Below are 22,542 nucleotides of genomic sequence, written 5' to 3'. Positions count from 1 at the left end.
GGTTTGTTTTTGATACGGTTTAGGTTGGATTTGGTTTGGTTTCTTAATAATTTTCTTTTTCCTTTTTATTTTCCATTCTAGATTGGCTTAAATTTCTGTTACGATTATCCAAAGATAATATAATCGAGAAAAAGGAAAAGATGGATTTACGTTTAGCTCAATCTTATGTTGTTAATAAATGTTCAAGATAATTTGGGCAGCCCACGTTTTAAACTCGAGATTCTATTAGCTAGAAGATTTTTACGTTTTTATACGGAGGATATACGATTTTTTTTTTTTTTTTGAATAAAGAATATACGATTTTAATCTTCAGAGTTCAGACTGAGACAGCATGAGTCGGAAACGTATAAAATATTAAAGTACTTCATATATAGGAAAATTTTGAAATTTACAAAGTACTTTGTTTAGGAAGAGACAAGCCACAAGCAAGTCTACAGAAGAGAAAAGCGAAAAGGTAAACTACTTTAGCGACTTCCATCATCATCATTCATCGCATACCTTTTAGCTTTTTGTTATTTTAGTTTTGATGAGATTTTAAATAATTTTGATGATTTTAGGAAAGTTGATGTTATTTGTTGTAAAAAAATTTTAAATTCAAAACAATTTGTAGATTTGTATTTCTATATTTTTAACTAAACAAATTCTCTATTAAAATCCAAATCTACAAACTGTTTTGAATAACAGTGGATTTTAAGATAGATTTTTAAATCATTAATTCAATAACAGTGAATTTCAGAAGACTTTTTAAAATTATAGGATTTATGAATCTTACACAAATCAATTAAAATGTAAAGTTTAATACACCCCCTAGAGATTATTTACTGCATAAGATTTCGATTATACAAAGGTTATTTCAATCTTTGCCTCCAAAAAAAAAAAAACCAAAGGTAAAAGATTATTTCACCACAAAAAGTCAAGTACGCAAATTTGTACTTGGTGACAATCTTAGTGGTATACTGTACTTTGTTGTTCGTTATGACTATCAATTCGCCATCATCGCATATTGTTCAACAAAAACTTCTTTTATTAAGTAAAAAAAAACAGCCTCAGGACTTGGGGAGACTGATCCCAAGCTTCACTAGAGAGGCCTTAATGGCGTCACAACCACATTTTTCAGCTTCAACGATATTGGGACTGTTCAGTGGAGTCACATCCTCCATTGGGTAGCTTCGGTTCCCGTGTAGCTCACGCAAGTCACTGGCTAGGCCTTTTAGTATCACTGTTTTGTGAATTCCTCCAAGCAAGCCTTCATAATCTGTGTCACCTGAACCTCCCACGAACACCACCATGTTTGATAAGTCAATGCCCCATCGCACTAGCAAATACCTGAAAACAGAGGAAGATATGTGAACTCTAATCCCAATTCAAGGTTTCAAATCCAAGATAGTGACACTTATTGATGTGTCGATATAATGGCTGTTTATGATCAAAACTTACCGAAGGGCCTGCGATCGTGAAGCAAGAACAGGGATTACATTGAGCCGAGCTCCGTTTTGGCAGTAAACTACATTGCAGCGTAATGCTTGAATTCTCATCAATTTCCTCAGCTCTTTCATTGGAGGAATCTGCAGAGATTGAATGATCGAAGTTAAGATAAAAAAAACCGAAAATAAATGTTTCAGGACGAGCAAAAGACTATAGGCTGAGGGTGTATTTACCGAAGCAGGATCTTTCACTTTGAAGGATAAGCAATAGTTGGTAGAAGAAGACTCATCTTCAACTAAAATCTCTCCTTGCTTCGCCTTTTTCTTCTCTTGAACAGAACTAATCCAGCGGATCAAAGTCTTCCTCAAACTCTCTCCACCCCAGCGGAACTCTATATGGGAATGGTAATCTGCATCGAGTGTATAAGGAAGAGCGTTTTTATCCTCAGAAGCAGAGGTAGTGAAGTAGAGTCCACTTCCACTGTTGCAGATAACAGCATCAAAGTCTTGTGGTTTCTGTTAAAAGTAATTCATCATCACTTTCACATGTGCTACAAAGATTTACTGAAAGTCAAAAAGAGAAGGTAATTAAATAGGACGGTGCTTCTATTGTTGAAATAAGAAGTGGTGGTTGTTATGTTTGTCAACAAAAGTGGGCTGCAAGCTTCCTATAAATAGAGAGAGATCAAGCGAGAGCAAATCATCCCATAGCATCCAATATAATAAAGAGAAGTTGCAATACTAAGCAACATATAAATAAGAGAGTGTGTGAGGTTTGGAAAAATAACGAGTGGTGTGAGATTTGAGTGTTTTTACTATAAGTTATAAACTTTGTATTGTGAGTGATTTACAAATAAATATAAGAGTGTTTTATTTAGTTGGCTTATATATTTGTGGTTAATTTATAAATTGTGTATTTACAAGATACCAATTATACTTTAACCCAATATTAAACCGATTAATTTCTCAACATTTGGTATCAGAGCGAAGTCGATCCGACCAACTCTAATATATATTTGTTTAGTTGTTATTTGGAAGCTTTTGGTAAAATCATGACGGATTTTACTACCTCTATTGAGAAGCTCAATAACAACAATTATGGGTCATGGAGTACTCGCATGAAGTTTTATTTGCTCGGACAAGATTTATGGGATATCGTTAACGGAGCTGAGACGACACCACCAAGAGAAGCAAGAAGCACAGATACAACTTCCGACACCTCAACCTCAACACCGGTACGACAAGATGCTGCACCTCAAAGACCAACGAGTGATCATGACGCCTTAAAGAAGTGGAAGGTCAAGGCTGGTAAAGCCATGTATGCTTTAACCGTGGCTGTAGAAGAAGATTTTCTACAACGGATTAAAGATGCCCGAACACCAAAAGAAGCTTGGGACATATTGACGGCAATCTTTGCGAAGAAGAATGACGCAAAATTACAAAGGCTTGAGAATGAGCTTTTGTCTATCTCCCAGAAGAATATGACCGTGAGTCAATATTTTTCAAAAGTGAAGTCTCTTTGTGATGAGATTTCTAAACTAGATCCTGAAAATTCTATTACTCAGACAAGAATGAAAAGAATTATCATTCATGGTCTGAAGCCAGAATACAAGAGTATTATTACGGCAACTCGGGGCTGGGCTACCGAGCCAACTTTAGCAGATCTAGAGAATTTGCTAATGAATGAGGAGGATCTAGATAAACCCACACTTAGCCGACCAACCAATGGTGAAGAGACAGCTTTATTCACCAATAAGAGAAATGACCAAGGTTATGGTTATGGTCGTGGTCGAGGACGTGGTCGAGGTCGCGGTCGAGGACGCGGACGTGGTACCGGGAGATTCAACGGACAAGAACGAGATGCTCAAGGAAACCATGAGAGAAGTTTCCAATCAGGGGGAGCTCGAGGAGCTCAAAATAATCAAGGTGGTCAGAATCGATGGCAACAAAATAATAATGAAAGTGATGCATGTTACCATTGTGGCAAGAAGGGACATTATGCAAGAAATTGTTGGTCAAAGAAAGTTGAAGGAAATGCTGCCACAAGTTCAAAGAATGAAGGACATGGAGAAGAAGATTGGGAGTTTGAAACTTCTTTCTTTGCGGAGGAAGTGGATCTTGATGATGGAAGAGAGGAAGACTCAATAAAAGAATTTGCACTCACCGCTGTATGCGATCACTCAGTCGACTACAAAAATGATTGGATCGTTGACTCTGGGTGTTCAAATCATATGACAGGAGATGTGTCAAAATTAGTGAACATCACAAAATACAATGGAGATCGTGTTATTATAACAGCTGATAACACACAATTGCCAATAGCCCATGTTGGTGAGACAAATCTACCACAAAAGAATGGACATGAAGAAATTCAACTTCGAAATGTTTACCATGTCCCAGGAATGAAGAAGAACCTGTTATCCGTACCCCAACTCACAAGTGCAGGCAACTACGTACTGTTTGGTCCAGAAGATGTGAAGGTGTATCGAGAATTAAAAATTATTGGCACACCGTTCATAGAAGGACCAAAAATGAGGGCTATTTATGTGATGTCAGCAGAAGAAGCCTATGTTGAAAAAACGAGGAGAAGTGACACTGGCGACTTGTGGCATGCACGACTCGGACATGTCAATTACAGCAAATTAAAGATTATGATGCAGAAGTCGATGTTGAAGGGACTCCCACAACTTGAGATGAACCATGAGATTGTGTGCGCAGGATGCCAATATGGTAAGGCACATCAATTGCCTTACAAGGATTCAAATTTTAAAGCTAAGGAGCCGTTGGAGCTGGTTCATTCAGATTTGCTGGGAAAAATCAAACAACCATCAACACGTGGTTATCAATATTTGATAACCTTTATTGATGATTTTTCAAGATACGTATGGGTTTATTTTCTAAAGCATAAAGATGAGGCTTTAGAAAAATTTAAAGAATTCAAGACCACAGTAGAACGTGAGCTCGGTAAAACGATCAAGTGCCTACGCACTGATAATGGAGGAGAATACACTTCAAACGAGTTTAACAACTACCTTAAGGAGGTTAATATTCGGAGACAACTCACTTGTGCAAAAACTCCACAACAAAATGGAGTAGCCGAAAGAAAGAATCGCCACCTCGCAGAAATTTGTCGAAGTCTTCTGCACGCTAAGAACGTTGATACAAGATTTTGGGCAGAATGCATGAAGACGGGTGTTTATATCACCAATAGGCTGCCACAACCAAGATTGGAGTTTGTTTCACCATTTCAGAAGTTATATGATGTGAAACCAACGGTCAGTTACTTTCGAGTATTTGGATGTGTGTGCTATGTTTTTATTGCCGATGAAGATCGCAGTAAATTTGACAAGAAGGCCATTCGCTGCATTTTTGTGGGATACGACGAACAAAAGAAAGGCTGGAGATGTTGTGATCCCAATACAAACAAGATATATGTCTCACGAAATGTTGTATTCGATGAGGCATCTTCGTGGTGGGCAAACAAGGTAGCTTTACCAGATACGCATGAGTTGCAAGAAAAATTACAAACGAAGTTACAACTAGAATCGTCTCCTGGCAATGAAGACACAGAAGAACAGTTACCGTCACCTCAATCGAACGTTGGATCCAAGTCAAGAAGCCCTTGGAAAACAGGTGTTCATGAAACACCAAATGAAGTGGAGACCACTCAACAAGAAGAACAACAAGTGGAGCCAGTACAACCTCAACTACGAAGGTCTATAAGAGAAAGACGTAAAAATCCAAAGTACATAAATGCTGCGTATGCTGAAGTTAAAGAGCCAACTACATTCGAAGAAGCGTCAAGGAATCCAGAATGGAGAAAAGCTATGGAAGAAGAAATTTTGGCACTAAAACAAAATCAAACTTGGAATTTAGTGCCTAAACCGGAAGGTGTTAAACCAATATCCTGCAAATGGGTTTACAAGCTGAAAACTCTTCCAGACGGTACAATCGAACGATACAAGGCCCGATTAGTTGTACGTGGATTTTCTCAAGAGTATGGTATAGACTATGATGAGACATTTAGTCCAGTGGCAAAGATAACCACAGTTCGTGTGCTACTAGCACTAGCCGCAAGTAAGTCATGGAATTTATGGCAGATGGATGTGAAGAACGCTTTTCTAAATGGAGAACTTGATCGTGAAATTTATATTGATCAACCCCAAGGATTCGTAAATCACGAAAAACCAGAGTATGTGTGCAAATTAAAGAAGGCTTTGTATGGTTTAAAGCAGGCGCCTAGAGCATGGTACGGGAAGATTGCGGAGTTTTTAGTCCAAAGTGGTTATCATGTTGCCCCATCAGATTCGAGTCTGTTCGTGAAGATTCAAGGAGAAAAATTATCAATTATTCTTGTATATGTCGATGATATAATCATCACCGGAGATGACACGGGCGAGATTCAAAGGACAAGGGAAAACTTGTTTGTTCGATTTCAAATGAAAGAACTTGGTGAATTAAATCACTTCCTAGGATTGGAAGTTGAAAGAACAAAAGACGGCATATTTCTTGGTCAACAGAAATATGCAAGAGATCTCATTCAGAAGTTTGGGTTAGCTGAGTGTAAACCAATCACTACACCAATGGAGCCAAATTTGAAGTTGTGTGCCTATGATGGAAAAGACTTGGATGATACAACAATGTATCGACAAATCGTAGGTAGTCTTATCTATCTTACTCTTTCTAGACCCGACATAACTTTCGCTGTAGGCGTTGTTAGCAGGTTCATGCAGAAACCGAAGAAACCACACCTTGAAGCAGTTAAAAGAATCTTGAGATATATCAAAGGCACGATTGATTGGGGACTCCTTTACAAGAAAGGAGTACAAAGTAAGCTCAATGGTTATTGCGATGCTGACTATGCTGGAGATCATGACACTCGGAGGTCAACTACTGGATATGTATTTAACCTTGGTTCTGGAGCTATATCATGGTGCAGTAAGAGACAACCTACCGTTTCTCTTTCAACCACAGAAGCAGAATATAGAGCAGGAGCAATGGCAACACAAGAATGTGCTTGGTTGACTCAACTCATGAAAGATTTAAACCAACCGATAGAAGATGGAGTTCCATTACACTGTGACAACCTGTCAGCAGTTCGTTTAGCCGAAAATCCTGTTTTTCATGCTCGAACAAAACATGTGGAGGTACATTATCATTTCTTGCGAGAAAAGGTACTTCAAGGAGATATTGTCATGAAACCAATCAAGACACAAGATCAGGTTGCAGACATCTTTACAAAAAGCTTATCTGCATCTAAGGTTATCGGATTTCGAATGTTACTTGGAATGACTACACGCACAAGGAAAGTTGATAATGAGGGGGAGTGTTAAAAGTAATTCATCATCACTTTCACATGTGCTACAAAGATTTACTGAAAGTCAAAAAGAGAAGGTAATTAAATAGGACGGTGCTTCTATTGTTGAAATAAGAAGTGGTGGTTGTTATGTTTGTCAACAAAAGTGGGCTGCAAGCTTCCTATAAATAGAGAGAGATCAAGCGAGAGCAAATCATCCCATAGCATCCAATATAATAAAGAGAAGTTGCAATACTAAGCAACATATAAATAAGAGAGTGTGTGAGGTTTGGAAAAATAACGAGTGGTGTGAGATTTGAGTGTTTTTACTATAAGTTATAAACTTTGTATTGTGAGTGATTTACAAATAAATATAAGAGTGTTTTATTTAGTTGGCTTATATATTTGTGGTTAATTTATAAATTGTGTATTTACAAGATACCAATTATACTTTAACCCAATATTAAACCGATTAATTTCTCAACAGTTTCAACCCTCCAGAAAGCAATGTTGTGTGAGTCTCAGATATAGTCATTGAGGTTGAGAGTATGAATCCTATTGAGCCGCCTTTTCCTGCAGCATCAATAACTGTTTTCACCACTGCAAGAAGATCTGAGGTTGTGCCGCAGTCCACAGAAATGACAAAGATATGTTTCCTTCTTTTCAAGGTCGGCATCTTGGAATCAACTTTCTCCACTGATTTGCTCTTTTGTGCCAAGGTTGAAACAGCTTTCTCCACCTCAGCTTTTCGTTCAGCAGCGCTGTCTTCAGCATCTAAGTTAGTATCGACACCACTGTTACTTCCACCCTTTTCGCCATCTAAGGAAAGTTTTAGATTCAAGGAGATGTCATGTATATCTCTAAGAGAGTCGCTGGGTGAATCAGGGTCTGAGTTCTCAAACTCAACTCTCTGCCATTTAGGATGTCTTTGCTTGCACGAAGCTATCCGAGCTAAATACGTTTTGCAATGCTCTGGCCACGAAAATAGGTGGATGTTTTTAAGGCCGTTTTGTCTGCATCTTCCCCATAGCTGTTTGTCTGAAACTAGTTTCAGCAGAGCATCAGCTATAGCTTGCTGATTATGAGGGTCAACTAGAAGACCATTGTCAAGAACCTGCAAGGTAGTAGCAAATATCAGCTATAGCTTGCTCTGCGTTGATTGTACAGTGCTGTATAGTGAAAATATTTATTTTGAAATATGGAAAGCGACAAACCCGATGAATATCAACAGGTCCTCCATTTATTGTTGCAACAGTGGGCAGCCCATGAGCTCCCGCCTATTAGATACAGTGCCCGTTAATTAATAAGATACCCTGTAATGAATAGAGCACTAAAGAGATAAAAATGATAAAATACCTCGATTAGAGTCAGTCCAAATGGTTCGATGAACGCTGGATTTATAAATACTCCCTGAAAAAAGGGTTTGAGATAAGATAGATAAACAATGCAAGGAACTAAACTGATTCACAGAGACGGCAAAACACAGGTTAATAATATCTTGTGTATGGGAACAATTATTGATCACTGAATTCACTGCAGATAATTTGGGAAAGTCAATTCACAATTTCCTGTAACCATTTGAAAAGGATGAGAAAAGTAAAAATGTTAGACAATTACCTTTGTTTTGGCTGCCAAACGGTAAATTTCAGGCACATCTGATTGTTGGTGATGCTTAGGCATTGCCACTTGACCATATAAGTCGTACTTGTCGATTAGCTTCAGAATTGAGAGCAGCACAGAGGCATTCGTGGTGGACAACTCATCAATATCATTTCTATTTCCCATTATCAATGTCTGCAATCAAAGGTAGTGAAAGAAGGAATGAAAATTGTGAAAAACACTTCTAGAAAATTAGTTGGAGACCATGATTAACTAATTACAAGTCTTACAAGGTTAGCAAGTTCCCGTAATGGACGGCATTCTCCAAAGGCTTTGACTAAAGTAACCAAGTTCTTTTTAGGGTCTGGCCGAGCAAGAGCGAGTATCATAGGCTTGCGCGGGTTAGAAAAGAAGCGCATAATCTGCCCAAGTGAAAAGTTTTTGCAGTAAATGTAGAAGGAACCAGTAAAACATATATAGAAGATGTAAAACCTTGAAGGAAAAAAAAAAAACTATGATTGAAGATATGCTAACCTCAGACCAAATTGGTGGATCAGCAGATTGTGGATTTTCATCATCTCCATCTGCATCCACATCATGTGGTACAATGTGATGAAATTCCATTCCTGGAGGAATTACCTAGAATGAGACGAAGAGGCTACTCATGAGTCATGATAAAATAAATAAAACCCTTTTCACGTTTGACTCGGGAAGAGGAACATAGAGGATCAGAGAGGACAGAGATGGTACTTACAACCATGCGAGGCATAAATCTGCCTAGACAGCTCACACCCCTTTTCATCCTTGCTCTGAGTTTACGCTCCAAAACCGGATCAAAACCATCATACAGGCGCCATTGCTCTTCTATCTCTTGCCTTGTACTAGTTATGATAATCTCAGAAGCATCAAGACATAGCTCCTCTGCCTCAATCCGTCTCATTATCTTGTAGTTAGAATTTATTTCCTCTTTTGGCCTCCCTTGCTTCAGGAGTTGCTCAAGCTTATCACGACCAAGAGAATGGCCAGTAAAAACCATTGGTACATTAAGAGCTCCAGATAGAAGAGCAGCAGAATCACCAGCATCTGCATAGTGTCCATGAATAGAAACAGGCCACACTTGTTGTCCCCCACCAATTTGCTCACCAAGAACTTTGGAAATCTGCATAACATGGCTAAGCGCCCTATCAACAAATTCAGGGATATGAGGCCAGAGGAGCTCTTTTTCTACGTATTTATCTTTCGGACCAAAAGGTATACGGATAATATAAGCACCACTACTCTCTCCATGCTCCTGCTCTGTATCTGTGTCTAAAGGATTTAACATCTCAGACGGTTCAGAGTAGCTGGAATCCACATCTGGTGCGGATACCTGTCTGGTCAACAAATCAACACGATAGACTCCTGGCATTGAGCCCAATGCCCTTGCAAGTTCCACAACATACTTCACCTGAGTACACAAATCGTTTATACAGTGAGAATTTGAGAAATTCTAAAACTCAAAAAAACAAACAAAATGGTTGAAAGTAGAAGATAACCTGGCCACCAGTATCAGAATCACGACCAAGCTCCATGTTTTCACNCTCCTCTGCCTCAATCCGTCTCATTATCTTGTAGTTAGAATTTATTTCCTCTTTTGGCCTCCCTTGCTTCAGGAGTTGCTCAAGCTTATCACGACCAAGAGAATGGCCAGTAAAAACCATTGGTACATTAAGAGCTCCAGATAGAAGAGCAGCAGAATCACCAGCATCTGCATAGTGTCCATGAATAGAAACAGGCCACACTTGTTGTCCCCCACCAATTTGCTCACCAAGAACTTTGGAAATCTGCATAACATGGCTAAGCGCCCTATCAACAAATTCAGGGATATGAGGCCAGAGGAGCTCTTTTGGTACGTATTTATCTTTCGGACCAAAAGGTATACGGATAATATAAGCACCACTACTCTCTCCATGCTCCTGCTCTGTATCTGTGTCTAAAGGATTTAACATCTCAGACGGTTCAGAGTAGCTGGAATCCACATCTGGTGCGGATACCTGTCTGGTCAACAAATCAACACGATAGACTCCTGGCATTGAGCCCAATGCCCTTGCAAGTTCCACAACATACTTCACCTGAGTACACAAATCGTTTATACAGTGAGAATTTGAGAAATTCTAAAACTCAAAAAAACAAACAAAATGGTTGAAAGTAGAAGATAACCTGGCCACCAGTATCAGAATCACGACCAAGCTCCATGTTTTCACCACGTATCAAACCATGAAGACTGCAAGACAATTTCTACTATTACTTACTTACCACCATGTGAAAACAAACAAAGTTATCCCAAAGTGATGATGAGGTATACCTTATTAAGACGATGTAAAGCTTTTTGTCAGTGTGTTGAGCAAACCAATTCTCAAAAACGTCGACAGAACTAATCCGAGACATTCTACCTTTGGTGTTGCTATCACTAGGAGTAGGGATTTCACCAGGCAAATCAGCCTTCTCTCCTTCAGAGAAATCTTCAGACATATCAGCAGTCACTTCCCTCCTTGCTTTTTCACGCTCGAGCTGACGTTTAGCTGCACGCTTAGCATTCTTCCCTTCAACCTAAATCAAAACAACATTTCACAATCACAACCACAAACGATTTAACTCACTCAGAGCAGATGAACACAGAGCAGCTAGCTAGAAGCGAACGATCAAGTGAACATTACAATACAGTAAAACGCTTCCTATTTCAAAATCCATTGGATCCGATCCTAAAAAACGAAATCACGAACCTGTTTCTTTTGACGAGCCAAATTCCAGATCCTCCAACACAGATTCTCCAACCTCGTGTTACGCTCTTGCGGACTCCTCGTAGCAGCAGCCTAAAGAAGAAATCAAAACCACGATTTCAAATCAAAATCAAAAACATTAACGCAGAGAAATCTGAAGCGAATGGGGTGTATATAAATATATAGATATACCTGAACCCAGGAACGATGAAGATCAGTCTCATCGAAGCCAGTGATAACCTCTTCGACGAAATAACGAGTGGGACNTCTACGTATTTATCTTTCGGACCAAAAGGTATACGGATAATATAAGCACCACTACTCTCTCCATGCTCCTGCTCTGTATCTGTGTCTAAAGGATTTAACATCTCAGACGGTTCAGAGTAGCTGGAATCCACATCTGGTGCGGATACCTGTCTGGTCAACAAATCGACACGATAGACTCCTGGCATTGAGCCCAATGCCCTTGCAAGTTCCACAACATACTTCACCTGAGTGCAGAAATCGTTTTATACAGTGTGAATTTCTAAAACTCAAAAAAACAAACAAAATGCTTGTAAGTAGAAGATAACCTGACCACCAGTATCAGAATCCCTACCAAGCTCCATGTTTTCACCACGTATCAAACCATGAAGACTGCAAGATAATTTCTACTACTACTACTTAGTTACCACCNGAAATCAAAACCACGATTTCAAATCAAAATCAAAAACATTAACGCAGAGAAATCTGAAGCGAATGGGGTGTATATAAATATATAGATATACCTGAACCCAGGAACGATGAAGATCAGTCTCATCGAAGCCAGTGATAACCTCTTCGACGAAATAACGAGTGGGACTGAAATGACCACGCTCTCTTAACAGAAGCGACGATTTGGAATTGCCGATCCCTGGTTCCGCTGCCAGGATCGCCTCTAGGTAACTATTCACCCAGTCGTTTCCCACCATTTTTTTTTTCCTATTCTTCGCTCTCAACAACGATCCCGAGTACACATTAAAAAAACAGATCTCTCGTGAATCTGGAGAAGGAACGAGATGATGATGATGATGATGATACACACAACAGAAGAAGAAGAAGGAGAAGGAGAAGGAGAAGGAGGGGGAAAGAGGTTGTTTTGGCGAATTTGTGTAAACGTCGCTTTGGTTATTAAAGCAGTACAGTACTACTACTATTATAACTTACATTAATTAGATCATTAATCCTGGATTTCTGATTAAATTATTGATGTTATTGTAATTAATTGTCAAAGACGTGAATTTAATTGACTTCTTTATTAGGAAAAATAAAATAAATAAAGTAAAAAGGAGTGATGTGTCAAAATTTGGTAACGAGTCACGAAAAAAGAGTAGGAACTGGAAGATTCTCATAACGATTTATTTATTTGAATATTCGGAAAGAGTCTTGTTACACTTGGCTCAATCTAGAGAAACAGCATAAAGCATATAATTAAAAGAATCTTTTCTTTTGTTTCCTTTGACAAGTATTAGAATCTTCTATTTATATTATACGATCGGATATTATTTTTACATTGAACTGTATGGTCTTCTTCACTTTTATTTGTTTTAAACTTTTAATTTTGCTCCACGACCATGCCACGTTATGATCGCTCACGTAACACCCCCTAAAAATCAGATATTTTGAAACTTATAGATTATAGATAGAGTCAAGACCCCAAAAAAAAAAACAGGAGAAATATTCAAATTTGTTACCTTAGCTTAAATTTTCTTGCTATCAAAATTAACACTCGTTCGCACACATATTTACAAAAATATTTTTGGTTTTATTGGGCCTGTTCGTTTGTCTGTCGCCAGCAACAGCGACGGAAAGTTGTTCGTTTACCTGTCGTTAGTTTAGCGACCAGTCGCAGCGAGTATCGCTAGCGATCAGCGACCGTATCAGTTAAAATTTTCAGCGACTATCGCCAACAATCAGCAATCAGTCGCTGAAACTAGTCGCTGGATCCAGCGACAGGCAAACGAATAACGTAGCGACCAAGAAAAAAAAATTGATAAATTAAATATGATCAAAATTAAAATTAATTAAATAAAAATATAACTACGTATAGTTATTAAAATTAAACTAAATCTAAGTAAATAAAATAAAAATAATAATTTGAATATATTTAAATAAAATTCTAAAAAAATCAGTTATAAACAAAGTAAATTTAACAATATTAAAATGAATAAATTAAAAATAAAATTCAAATTAATTATTTAAAAATATATAAATATGTTTTTAATTTATTTTCATGACTATATATAATTTTTTTTTAAATCAAAATATAAATTATCAAAAAATTAAGTTTTATTATTTTTTTTAAAAAATATATGGTATTAAGTCGCAGCGACAGACAAACGAATAATTTAGCGACAGTTTCTAGCGACAGTCGCTACAGTCGCTAGAAACTGTCGCTAAATTATTCGTTTGTCTGTCGCTGCGACTTAATACCATATATTTTTTTAAAAAAATAATAAAACTTAATTTTTTGATAATACAGTCGCTACAGTCGCTAGCGACAGACAAACGAACAATATATACTGTCGCTGGTAGCTGATCGCTGTCGCTGGATCCAGAGACAAGAAAACGAACATGGCCATTCACTTTTTTTGCTTTTCAGATTTTGTTATAATGTAAAATTCACTTTTTTTGCTTTTCAGATTTTGTTATAATGTAAAAACAGATATATTTTGGTCACAGAATTATATAATTTTGCTCTGTTTGATAAGTAATTTTTCATTGTCCCATTTTAAAGAAATTTTAGTATCCCCAAAACCAAACCAATACGTCTATTTAGTCCAAATTTATTTATATCATTTTTTTAGACTATATATGAATAGAAAAAAAAAGGTGTCTATAAATAGAATTCTTCTATGGCAAGGAAGGAATAACAACAAACATCGATGACGATCAGCATATACAAAACAAAAGAGAAAGGAAGAAAAAAACTTAAGTAAAGGAATGTGTCACTTAAATTGAGAGAGTAGAACGAGGAATGATCAGGACTCAAGAGGCGTCTCTGAGCTTAAGCCTTGGAGTCCATTTGAGATGGACACACAGCTTTCCTGATTTAGCTCCGTCTAACTCAAACCACTCTTGATACTCTCCTTCCAACATCACTCGTGTTAATGTCATTATCACTCTCCCTATCTTATCTTTCCCGAATTTGTCATGGTCCCATACTTCAAGCATCAACAGATCATGCAATGCATCTTCCACTACAAAATCAAACGTCTGGTTCCATACCGGATTCAAACTGTCCGGTACAACCCTTGTCTTGGATTTCGCTTCAGATTTCTTCAATGTTATAACCACAAACGGATCTGCTTTCCCCATTAAATCTACAGCTGGTAAGTCCTCAGCAGCCAACACTGTCACAGACAACACTCCTCTCACTATCACATCGTTTTTCTTCGAGCTCGCCGCTTTTCTGATCACATCCGTAGCATCCGAATCCTCGCTTTCCGGTTTAAGTACCTTCTCTAATATGGTCAGTGAGTAGTCATGGTTAAACGGGTTCTTCAATCCGCCTTCTTTTCCTAAGGGAGAATATAGAAGCTCCAACTGCACCTATATCACCACAAATATGTACATATCTTTAATATAGTATAAACAGAGATCTTTATGCAACCTAGCTAGTATATACTAACCTGACCACGGTTTTTTTTATCCCTTTGGATCACTAAATCCTTGACTAATTTCAACCAAATATCTTTAACCTTCCCGGGCACGAGCTCACTTAACGGTACTTGAGCAGCCCCTATGAGCTGAGAAGATCCAACTCCTTCGTCGTCAAAGACTCTAACTGTCAAATGTTGAGTTGATACATCTTCCACAACGAACTCAAAATGTTCATTCCAAATCGGATTCAACGAGTTACTCTAATTGACGTTAAAAGATAGTTATATATACGCGCAATCCAAATTAGCAAAAGATAAAAGATATTGGGATTTGGTAATTTCTTACAATAGTTTTGGTCTTTTGAGTTTTGTCACGCAACGGGCGAATGAATAAAACAGCGTAAGGATCGGATTTTCCAATCATGTCTTTGTTAGCTAAGTCCTTTGCTTGCACAATCTTCACATCCAATTTTCCAACAGGTCTCAGCTCCAGATCACTTGTCAAAACACATTTCAGATTTATCTATATATAAAATGGTCTTCACAATAACTATAAATCGAAATGGTGTAGTACAAAAGAAGCAAAAAAAACCTGTAATCTCCTGGCAATATAGGTATAATTTTCCTAACGGGCCATGTTATACTGTCTTCAATCGCGTCCAGAATAGTTTCCTGTCAAAGACGTTAATGGATTTGTCAACTAATAATAATATGATACATTTATACTGTAATAATATAAGAACATAATTTTGTTTTTTTGGCATACTTCTATTGCATCTGATATCCCTGGAATTGATGTTAATTCACCACCAATAACTTTAAGTGTAAAATCTAGCCCTTTCTGCTCACCAAAAAAAAAAAAGAAGATTACTAAAACATGAGACTTGCAAAGATTATGACAAGTAATGAAGATCATCATCTATATTACCTTCTCACGCAGTGAATAAGAAAGTGCACCAAAGCAAGGGAACTCATCAACAAGAGGTTTGAATATCAACCTGAAAACACCTGTGAATCCTATATTTTTCACCTATGTAAACAAACACAACACGGAAAGCTCAAGAACAGAGAAATGTATACTAAAATTTATAATAATAATGACATTACTAGTAAAAGTACCTCAATTGGTAAAGCTACGCCAAGTAAGGTTTTGATATCCAACACGATTTTTGGATTACCGTCCCATTGCATTTCAAGTTCCATTGTAATCCCATTAGGTCCACTTTCACTTTCTAAGATAGATACTCCTGAAAATGTATTGAGCATTGCTAGCTACGGTCTTATCTCTGCTTTGGAGCTATTTGTTCCTCACTAGATTATTTATTTAAATGAATCAACAAAAACCAAACCTGTGAACTGAGGAGCCACAGTCCCAAGAGTGAATTTAGAGAACTTAAGAGATGCTAACATAGCTGGTGTATACTGTTCAAGAACTGGTTCCACACTGCTTTTAATCAGCTCAGAAGCTGCCTACAAGATTAACCAACAAAACCAAACTAAGTATTAGTGAATATATCATCAGCACATTAGAAAAGATAAAAACAAATTTACTTTAAAAGTTACCTCATTTACATAAGGCCAGATCTTTTCAAGTTCAAGATTAAGCCAATTTAACTGTAATTATAATCAAGAACAAGTATCAGTATATCAACAAGAGAAAAAAGACAATGGGAAGTAAAAAAAGATTTAGAAATAACTCAACTTCTGTCTCTGAGAAAACACAACCCAAGAAGGATAAAATTCTCCAGGGAGAAGTTTTCTCGAATCTTGAACTGTCATTCTTGCAAATGCAGCAATGGTCTTGGCCTACAAAACATTGTTCCTCAAAACCATTAAATCACAGATGAAAACATTAAACACATGATGCATGGTAAAAATGATCATTTTTACCAAATCAGCTCGACGAGTGGATCTAAGTTTAGAATAGCGTGCAAATGCGACGACCAAACCGAAAGAAACTGCGATTCCTATGAACAAACCAAAGAGGAAACCCATGTTTGTTCCCACTTTTATCCAAGGATCGAACAGGGGAAAACGAGAGACACGCTGAGTTTAGATGATGATGAGATCCATTCATCGGAACAGAGAGTGCTCTCCTTCGAGATTAATTAGTAATTCAACCAGACAATAAAGCTTAAAGATGAGATTGCTTCACACTTAATTATTCTCTAATCAATTGATTTTTTGGGGCTTTTCAAGATTCCTCTGTCACTTTTTTTTTTTGTTCTTTTGCTTTTGATTTTTGATCCTGTTTGATCTCATTGTCTCAATCTTGTTCTTCATTCTTCTTCTGCATGCTTCTGGAACTTTTTTTTTTTTTTTTAATTTAATTAAATTACTAAATTTATATAGACCAACCTTAGTTTTATTTCGCTCCAAATGTCGTTTTCTTTTTTTTTTCTGGTTTGTCATAAGAACCGTAATAATAAAATCAAACCAAACCAAATCAAAATAATTCGGTTTGAGTTTCAGTATTTTTCTATTTTATTTCGCTCTACTAGGCCGGCCCAATCCACAAAAGATGAATTAGTGTGTAACTTTTTTTTTGCAGATGTAAGTAAAAATTGTGGGATTTATGAACTGGTAAATCTAATTACTGAAAATGTGTACTTGGAAACGTAAAAGATCGAGAGTCGTTGTCAAGGCCTTGGAGGATCACTTTGACAATTTCATGGACGTACGCAATAATATGTTGTTGTCATAATAACTCTTTTTAATTTTCTGACTTTTTCGTTTTTTACATCACTTTATTCGCATTCAATTACACACTAAGTTCAACTTCTATTTTCCCGGCGCAGAATCTCATACTAACTTCCAATTTGACAATGAACGTTGTTATTTCTATTTTGATTTCTTCAAATTGTACATAAAAATATGATACATTTGTGTTGTGGCCCCATGTATGTATAGAGTAGAGGTTCATTTATATTTTTAAAAATATCACAAGTTACTCTTTTCGTATTGCATATATATAAAATAAACAAGAAACTTTTTTAAAAAAAATAGCGCTTAAAATTAGAATTAGAAAATATAGATTTTTTTTTTTTTTTGGTGTGGTTAGATTATCTTATGACTGGTTCTGATAACTTAAAACGAAACGACAGGAGATGTTATTTCATCAGTCAATGCTATAGCCTATATACACGTTGGTTGTACTAATTAAATTATGTGTTGAAATTTTGTTTGGTTAGCATTAGGTAACGTATCGTTAGTTATGATATTGATAGTAAGTGAACCGTTCAACAATTAGTTTCTGCAACTTCATGATCAGTTAAATTATGAACTAGGCCGAAATTGATAATGATATATCACGTGTTGTCATTTATATGTTTGCAGAAAAAGGTTATTTCGTCGTCAAAAAGAAAAGGCAATAATGTTGTAACCAAATTTATAGGCGTTAACTAGACATAAACCTAATTTAATTGCAGTTGTATTCATCTATCAAAACTAATGATCAGCAATTTTTGTTATTAGTTATACATAACTTCAACTATGCAGTTGTTATGTTTTGGCCTATATTTCACTATTTGTGAAAAAATAAAGACCAAAAGAGTAAGGAAAACTTAGTGTATATACGTAATTGTGTGCTCATAATAACACGATCCCTTCTTGTGGTTATTATACTCATAATGTGGTACCCATAATTTATATATAGACTTACTTTTGTGTCCTAATATTTTCCTCGATATATATGAATGTGAAATGCATAAATTTTCGTCCCAGCGAATCTATGAAATTCTCTTACTTGTATGCCCAATTTTTCTTGATATATGAATGTGAAACGCATAAATTTGCGTCCCGAAGAATCTAGAAAGATTCATAACAGCCCTTAATATTATACGCATAAAGTTCAAAGCAAAAAAATACCCTTTTATGATAATAAACACAATCTTTTTAGTGAGTGGTTGTAGATTATCTAGGAACACGGAGATGGACTATGAGCTACAAATAAAAAAAGGACATGAAGAAAACAACAGTTTGATAAGAGTGTGTGGATAGAAAGATTTAAATCATCCAGAAGAGAATCAGAAACTCACAAAAAGAATGTGAACGAGTTTGAGAATTAAAAGAAAAGACAAACTGAAATTGTGCCATAGCCTTTAAAACTGCCGAAACATACATAATAGAACAAGAAAACAATAAATCTATATATTTGTGGTTTCTGATTGTCACATGTAGTGTCTGAGCATTGGCTCTTCTCTTGCTAAAGCCTAAAATTAAAAGAGTTAATTACTCATCTTAAGGAAAGCGTGTGGGCCAGACTCATCACTCAAGTCTCGTTTTCCTATCTCCACTGCTGTCTTAATTGGTAATCACTTTCTTTAACTGATAGTTTTTTTTATTCGTTTTTAAATTAACGATGTAGTTAACGTTGTTCAAGCAAAAGAAAAAAAAAACATTTAACGGATACAGTCTGGTTATAGAACTTAGCGGTAGTGATATTGGAATATAGTTGTAAACTATAAAAGTCATAATACACTCAGCTAACGACCTAACGTGCTTAGATATAGGTTTGTTCTTAAAAGTCAATACATGATACATGATAAAAATCACTGTAGTTGAGAATTCATCGAAGTGAAAAAGTCTTCAGTTTTAGTATATTTTACTACAACTATACAGTAATGCAGTTATGCAGGTGAGAGATCAAATACATGAGCCCTGCCTCTTGCATTTAATAGAGTAGTCATGATTATTGAAACGGTTGATGACAATTAATCATATATTGAAGAGCATCATGTGCCTGCGTCTCTCTCTATCTTTTAATTTTGCTATATATAGCTAAGATGTCACATTTGAAGTGAGGTGTTGTCGTGTTGAACAACAGAAAGTTTTTTTTCAAATATTTAGGTCTCCCCCTCGATCATTGAACTGCCGTTGTTGACCATCCTTCAAATTTTTATTTATTTCGGAATAAAGAATAAACCAAATTGATACTATCAACTTAGAAACCATCAAAAACTGGATCGTTGCCGGAAAAATGGATCCACAACTGAGAGTTGACCAGAAATAAACGATTGGAAAAAAAAAAATTCATAATGCATTTGAAAACTGATTTATTGATTAAATAATAATTAAGCAATATCTCGTGCTTAAAACACATATCAACATTTAAAAAATAATAATAATAAAATAATAAAGTTATTATTATATATTTTTTTAAAAATTATTTTGTTTGAGATAATATTTATTTTTAATTGTTCTGTTAATCTATATATGTTTTTTTGAATACTAATATAATATTATAGTATTTTATTTTTGACTTCTATATATTACAGTTTGGTATTGTTTGTTTGTTGTATTTGCATTATTATTTTGTGAAATATGAAGTATTAATTTTAATATTACAATTATAAACAAAAAAAATTTATTAATTTATTAGCTATATAAATTTAAATTTACCAATCTGCCAATGTGAAAAGTAAAACACACATTTTATTTTCATAGATCAAGTAATATATCTTTGTTTTTAAAAGTTCAAATCACAACATATGTAGAAAAAAATCTGCATTTTATTAATCATAAGTATTATATAAAATTCCAAACAATTTGTAAATAAAATAAAATAAAGATGATATAAGAATCATAATTTGAAAATTTAACAAAATATTCAAAATTTTGTTATTAAAAATAATTATATTGACTATTTGGATATAAAATCTTAGTTTTTGAAATTCTGATTTGTTTATATTTTTAAAAAAACTATTTTTTAATTTTCGTCCATAATTTATTAAAGTGAGAAAATATTATTTTAAAACTTGTATGGTAGGGCATCTGGGCAGGAGATTAACTTTCAGAAATCCTCCATAACCTTTGGTAAGAAATTGGATCCCTATATGCGTAGGTTGATTAGAGAGTTTATGGGGATTGAACAAGAAGATGGTGCTGGGAAATACTTAGGTCTACCTGAATGTTTTAGTGGTTCTAAACGGGAGCTCCTTAGCTATATTACTGATCGCTTGAAGTCAAGGTTAAGCGGTTGGTATAAGAAAACTCTTTCCCTAGGTGGTAAGGAAATCCTCTTGAAGTCGGTGGCATTGGCGTTACCAGTCTATGCCATGTCTTGTTTTCGTTTAACAAAACATCAGTGTAAACAGATTACAAGTGCTATGGCTGACTTCTGGTGGAATGAAAGTGAGGATAAGAACAAGATGCACTGGGTGTCTTGGGAGAAGATGTGTAAGGCTAAGTCGCAAGGTGGACTTGGTTTTAGAGATATTGGTGACTTTAACCAAGCGTTGTTGGCTAAACAAGCTTGGCGGTTGTTGGATAGGCCAAATTCTCTGTTAGCTCGGGTCTACAAAGCTCGATACTATGCAAATTCAAATGTTCTGGAAGCTAGTCTCGGGACCAGACCATCTTACGCCTGGCGAAGTATTCTTTTTGGGAGAGAATTACTTGAGAAGGGGCATCTTTCATCTATTGGGGATGGAGCTCATACAAGAGTGTGGCTGGATAAATGGGTTTTTGATGAGTTCCGCGGAGACCATATAATATAGCACATACAATAGACCTGAACCTCAATGTCTCCTCTCTTCTCACATCCCAGGGAGAATGGAACGTGCAGCTCCTGCAAGAACTGTTTCCACCAGCTGATGTGCTTCGCATTCGTTCATTTCCCCCGGATCCTGGCCTGCAGGATAATAAAATCTGGGCTTACACACAGGATGGTCGATACTCTGTTAAGAGTGGGATGTGGTTGCTACGTAAGTCTGCGGAGGCTCTTGTTCCCGTCACACCAGCTACAAGACGAATGAATGAGCTCAAGGAGCAAGTGTGGAGCTTGAAGACTATGCCTAAAATTAAAATGTTCTTTTGGAGGGTTCTATCTGGTGCCTTAGCCGTTGCAGAGTGTCTGCGGACACATGGGGTTAATGTAAATGCGGTTTGTCAGATCTGTAAGCGTGATGAGGAAACCGTGTCTCATGTTCTATTTCATTGTGCTCCGGCGCTGCAAGTCTAGAACTTGTTACACCTCCCTCTTCCGGCTAAAGGCTTTTCTACGTCTATCTTTGACAATATTGAGTATGTATTTAATCTTATGCGAAATGGAGGTGGGGTCCTGACTACTCGTAATGCTCTACCATGGGTACTCTGGGGTATCTGGAAGAGTCGAAACTCTGTTCTTTATGCGGCAAAGAGCCTTGATGCACACACCCTAATTGCTACTGCAATGGAGGAATCTCGGATATGGATTAACCTTCATCAGAGGATGCTGACTGATACCGGGTCGGAGAGCAGAAGACAGTCGGTTGCACAGAGATGGACTAAGCCGGCGTGTGGTACTGTTAAATGCAATGTTCATGCCTCTTGGATCAATGATTCTTTTTTCTATGGTGGGGCTTGGATTTTGCGTAATCACAATGGGGATGCTCTGTTTCACTCGAGAGATGCTTTCCGTCCAACGGTTAATCGCATTGTTGCAGAACTACAGTATATACTATGGTGCTTACAAGGGTTACAAGAATTGCGGATTGTGACTTATGAGTTATGGACAGATTGTAGTGCAGCAGTTTTGGCGATGGAAAACCCATACGAATGGCCAAAATATCGTTCAACATTGGTTAAGATACAGAGGGTTTTGAGGAACATGGAGAGTGTCACGTTTCATCTATCTACCCCCAAGGCTAATAATGTGGCCCGAGACATTGCGTGCAGTGTTACCCGGGACGGCAGGTTGCAGTCGTATTTAGCTTTGGGTGGACCATCATGGCTTCACGATCGCTTAAAGCTGGATTGTCGGGGTTGAATGATTCTTTTTTCATACCTTATTCATACAGTGTTTATGCTTTGTGTTCCTTTTGTTGAACACTATGGTTTTTATTTAAAGACGATCAAAAAAAAAA

General features: G+C 36.6%; 2 protein-coding genes across 2 annotated transcripts; both read right to left on the bottom strand.

The window, feature by feature from the left end:
• LOC104769326 (probable sucrose-phosphate synthase 2) lies at positions 813 to 12,227 on the bottom strand. Its single transcript, XM_010493504.1, has 15 exons — positions 11,846 to 12,227; positions 11,082 to 11,171; positions 10,664 to 10,908; positions 10,519 to 10,582; positions 9,909 to 10,430; positions 9,074 to 9,244; positions 8,854 to 8,958; positions 8,610 to 8,741; positions 8,338 to 8,514; positions 8,077 to 8,130; positions 7,935 to 7,997; positions 7,208 to 7,834; positions 1,659 to 1,937; positions 1,438 to 1,565; positions 813 to 1,326 (listed from the first exon to the last, which is right to left on the bottom strand). The coding sequence occupies exons 1-15, from the start codon at positions 12,026 to 12,028 to the stop codon at positions 1,047 to 1,049; spliced, it is 3,120 nt and encodes a 1,039-aa protein (XP_010491806.1). The 5' UTR covers positions 12,029 to 12,227; the 3' UTR covers positions 813 to 1,046.
• LOC104769325 (synaptotagmin-4-like) lies at positions 13,920 to 16,987 on the bottom strand. Its single transcript, XM_010493503.2, has 11 exons — positions 16,589 to 16,987; positions 16,400 to 16,504; positions 16,262 to 16,312; positions 16,048 to 16,168; positions 15,818 to 15,945; positions 15,627 to 15,728; positions 15,465 to 15,539; positions 15,291 to 15,370; positions 15,045 to 15,195; positions 14,729 to 14,959; positions 13,920 to 14,648 (listed from the first exon to the last, which is right to left on the bottom strand). The coding sequence occupies exons 1-11, from the start codon at positions 16,691 to 16,693 to the stop codon at positions 14,085 to 14,087; spliced, it is 1,713 nt and encodes a 570-aa protein (XP_010491805.1). The 5' UTR covers positions 16,694 to 16,987; the 3' UTR covers positions 13,920 to 14,084.

Source organism: Camelina sativa, chromosome 20 (assembly GCF_000633955.1).
Source record: "Camelina sativa cultivar DH55 chromosome 20, Cs, whole genome shotgun sequence".
In the NCBI taxonomy this organism is placed as follows: Eukaryota; Viridiplantae; Streptophyta; class Magnoliopsida; order Brassicales; family Brassicaceae; genus Camelina; species Camelina sativa.
Note: the sequence above shows the minus strand (reverse complement) of the source record. Positions and strands in the feature narration are given on the sequence as shown.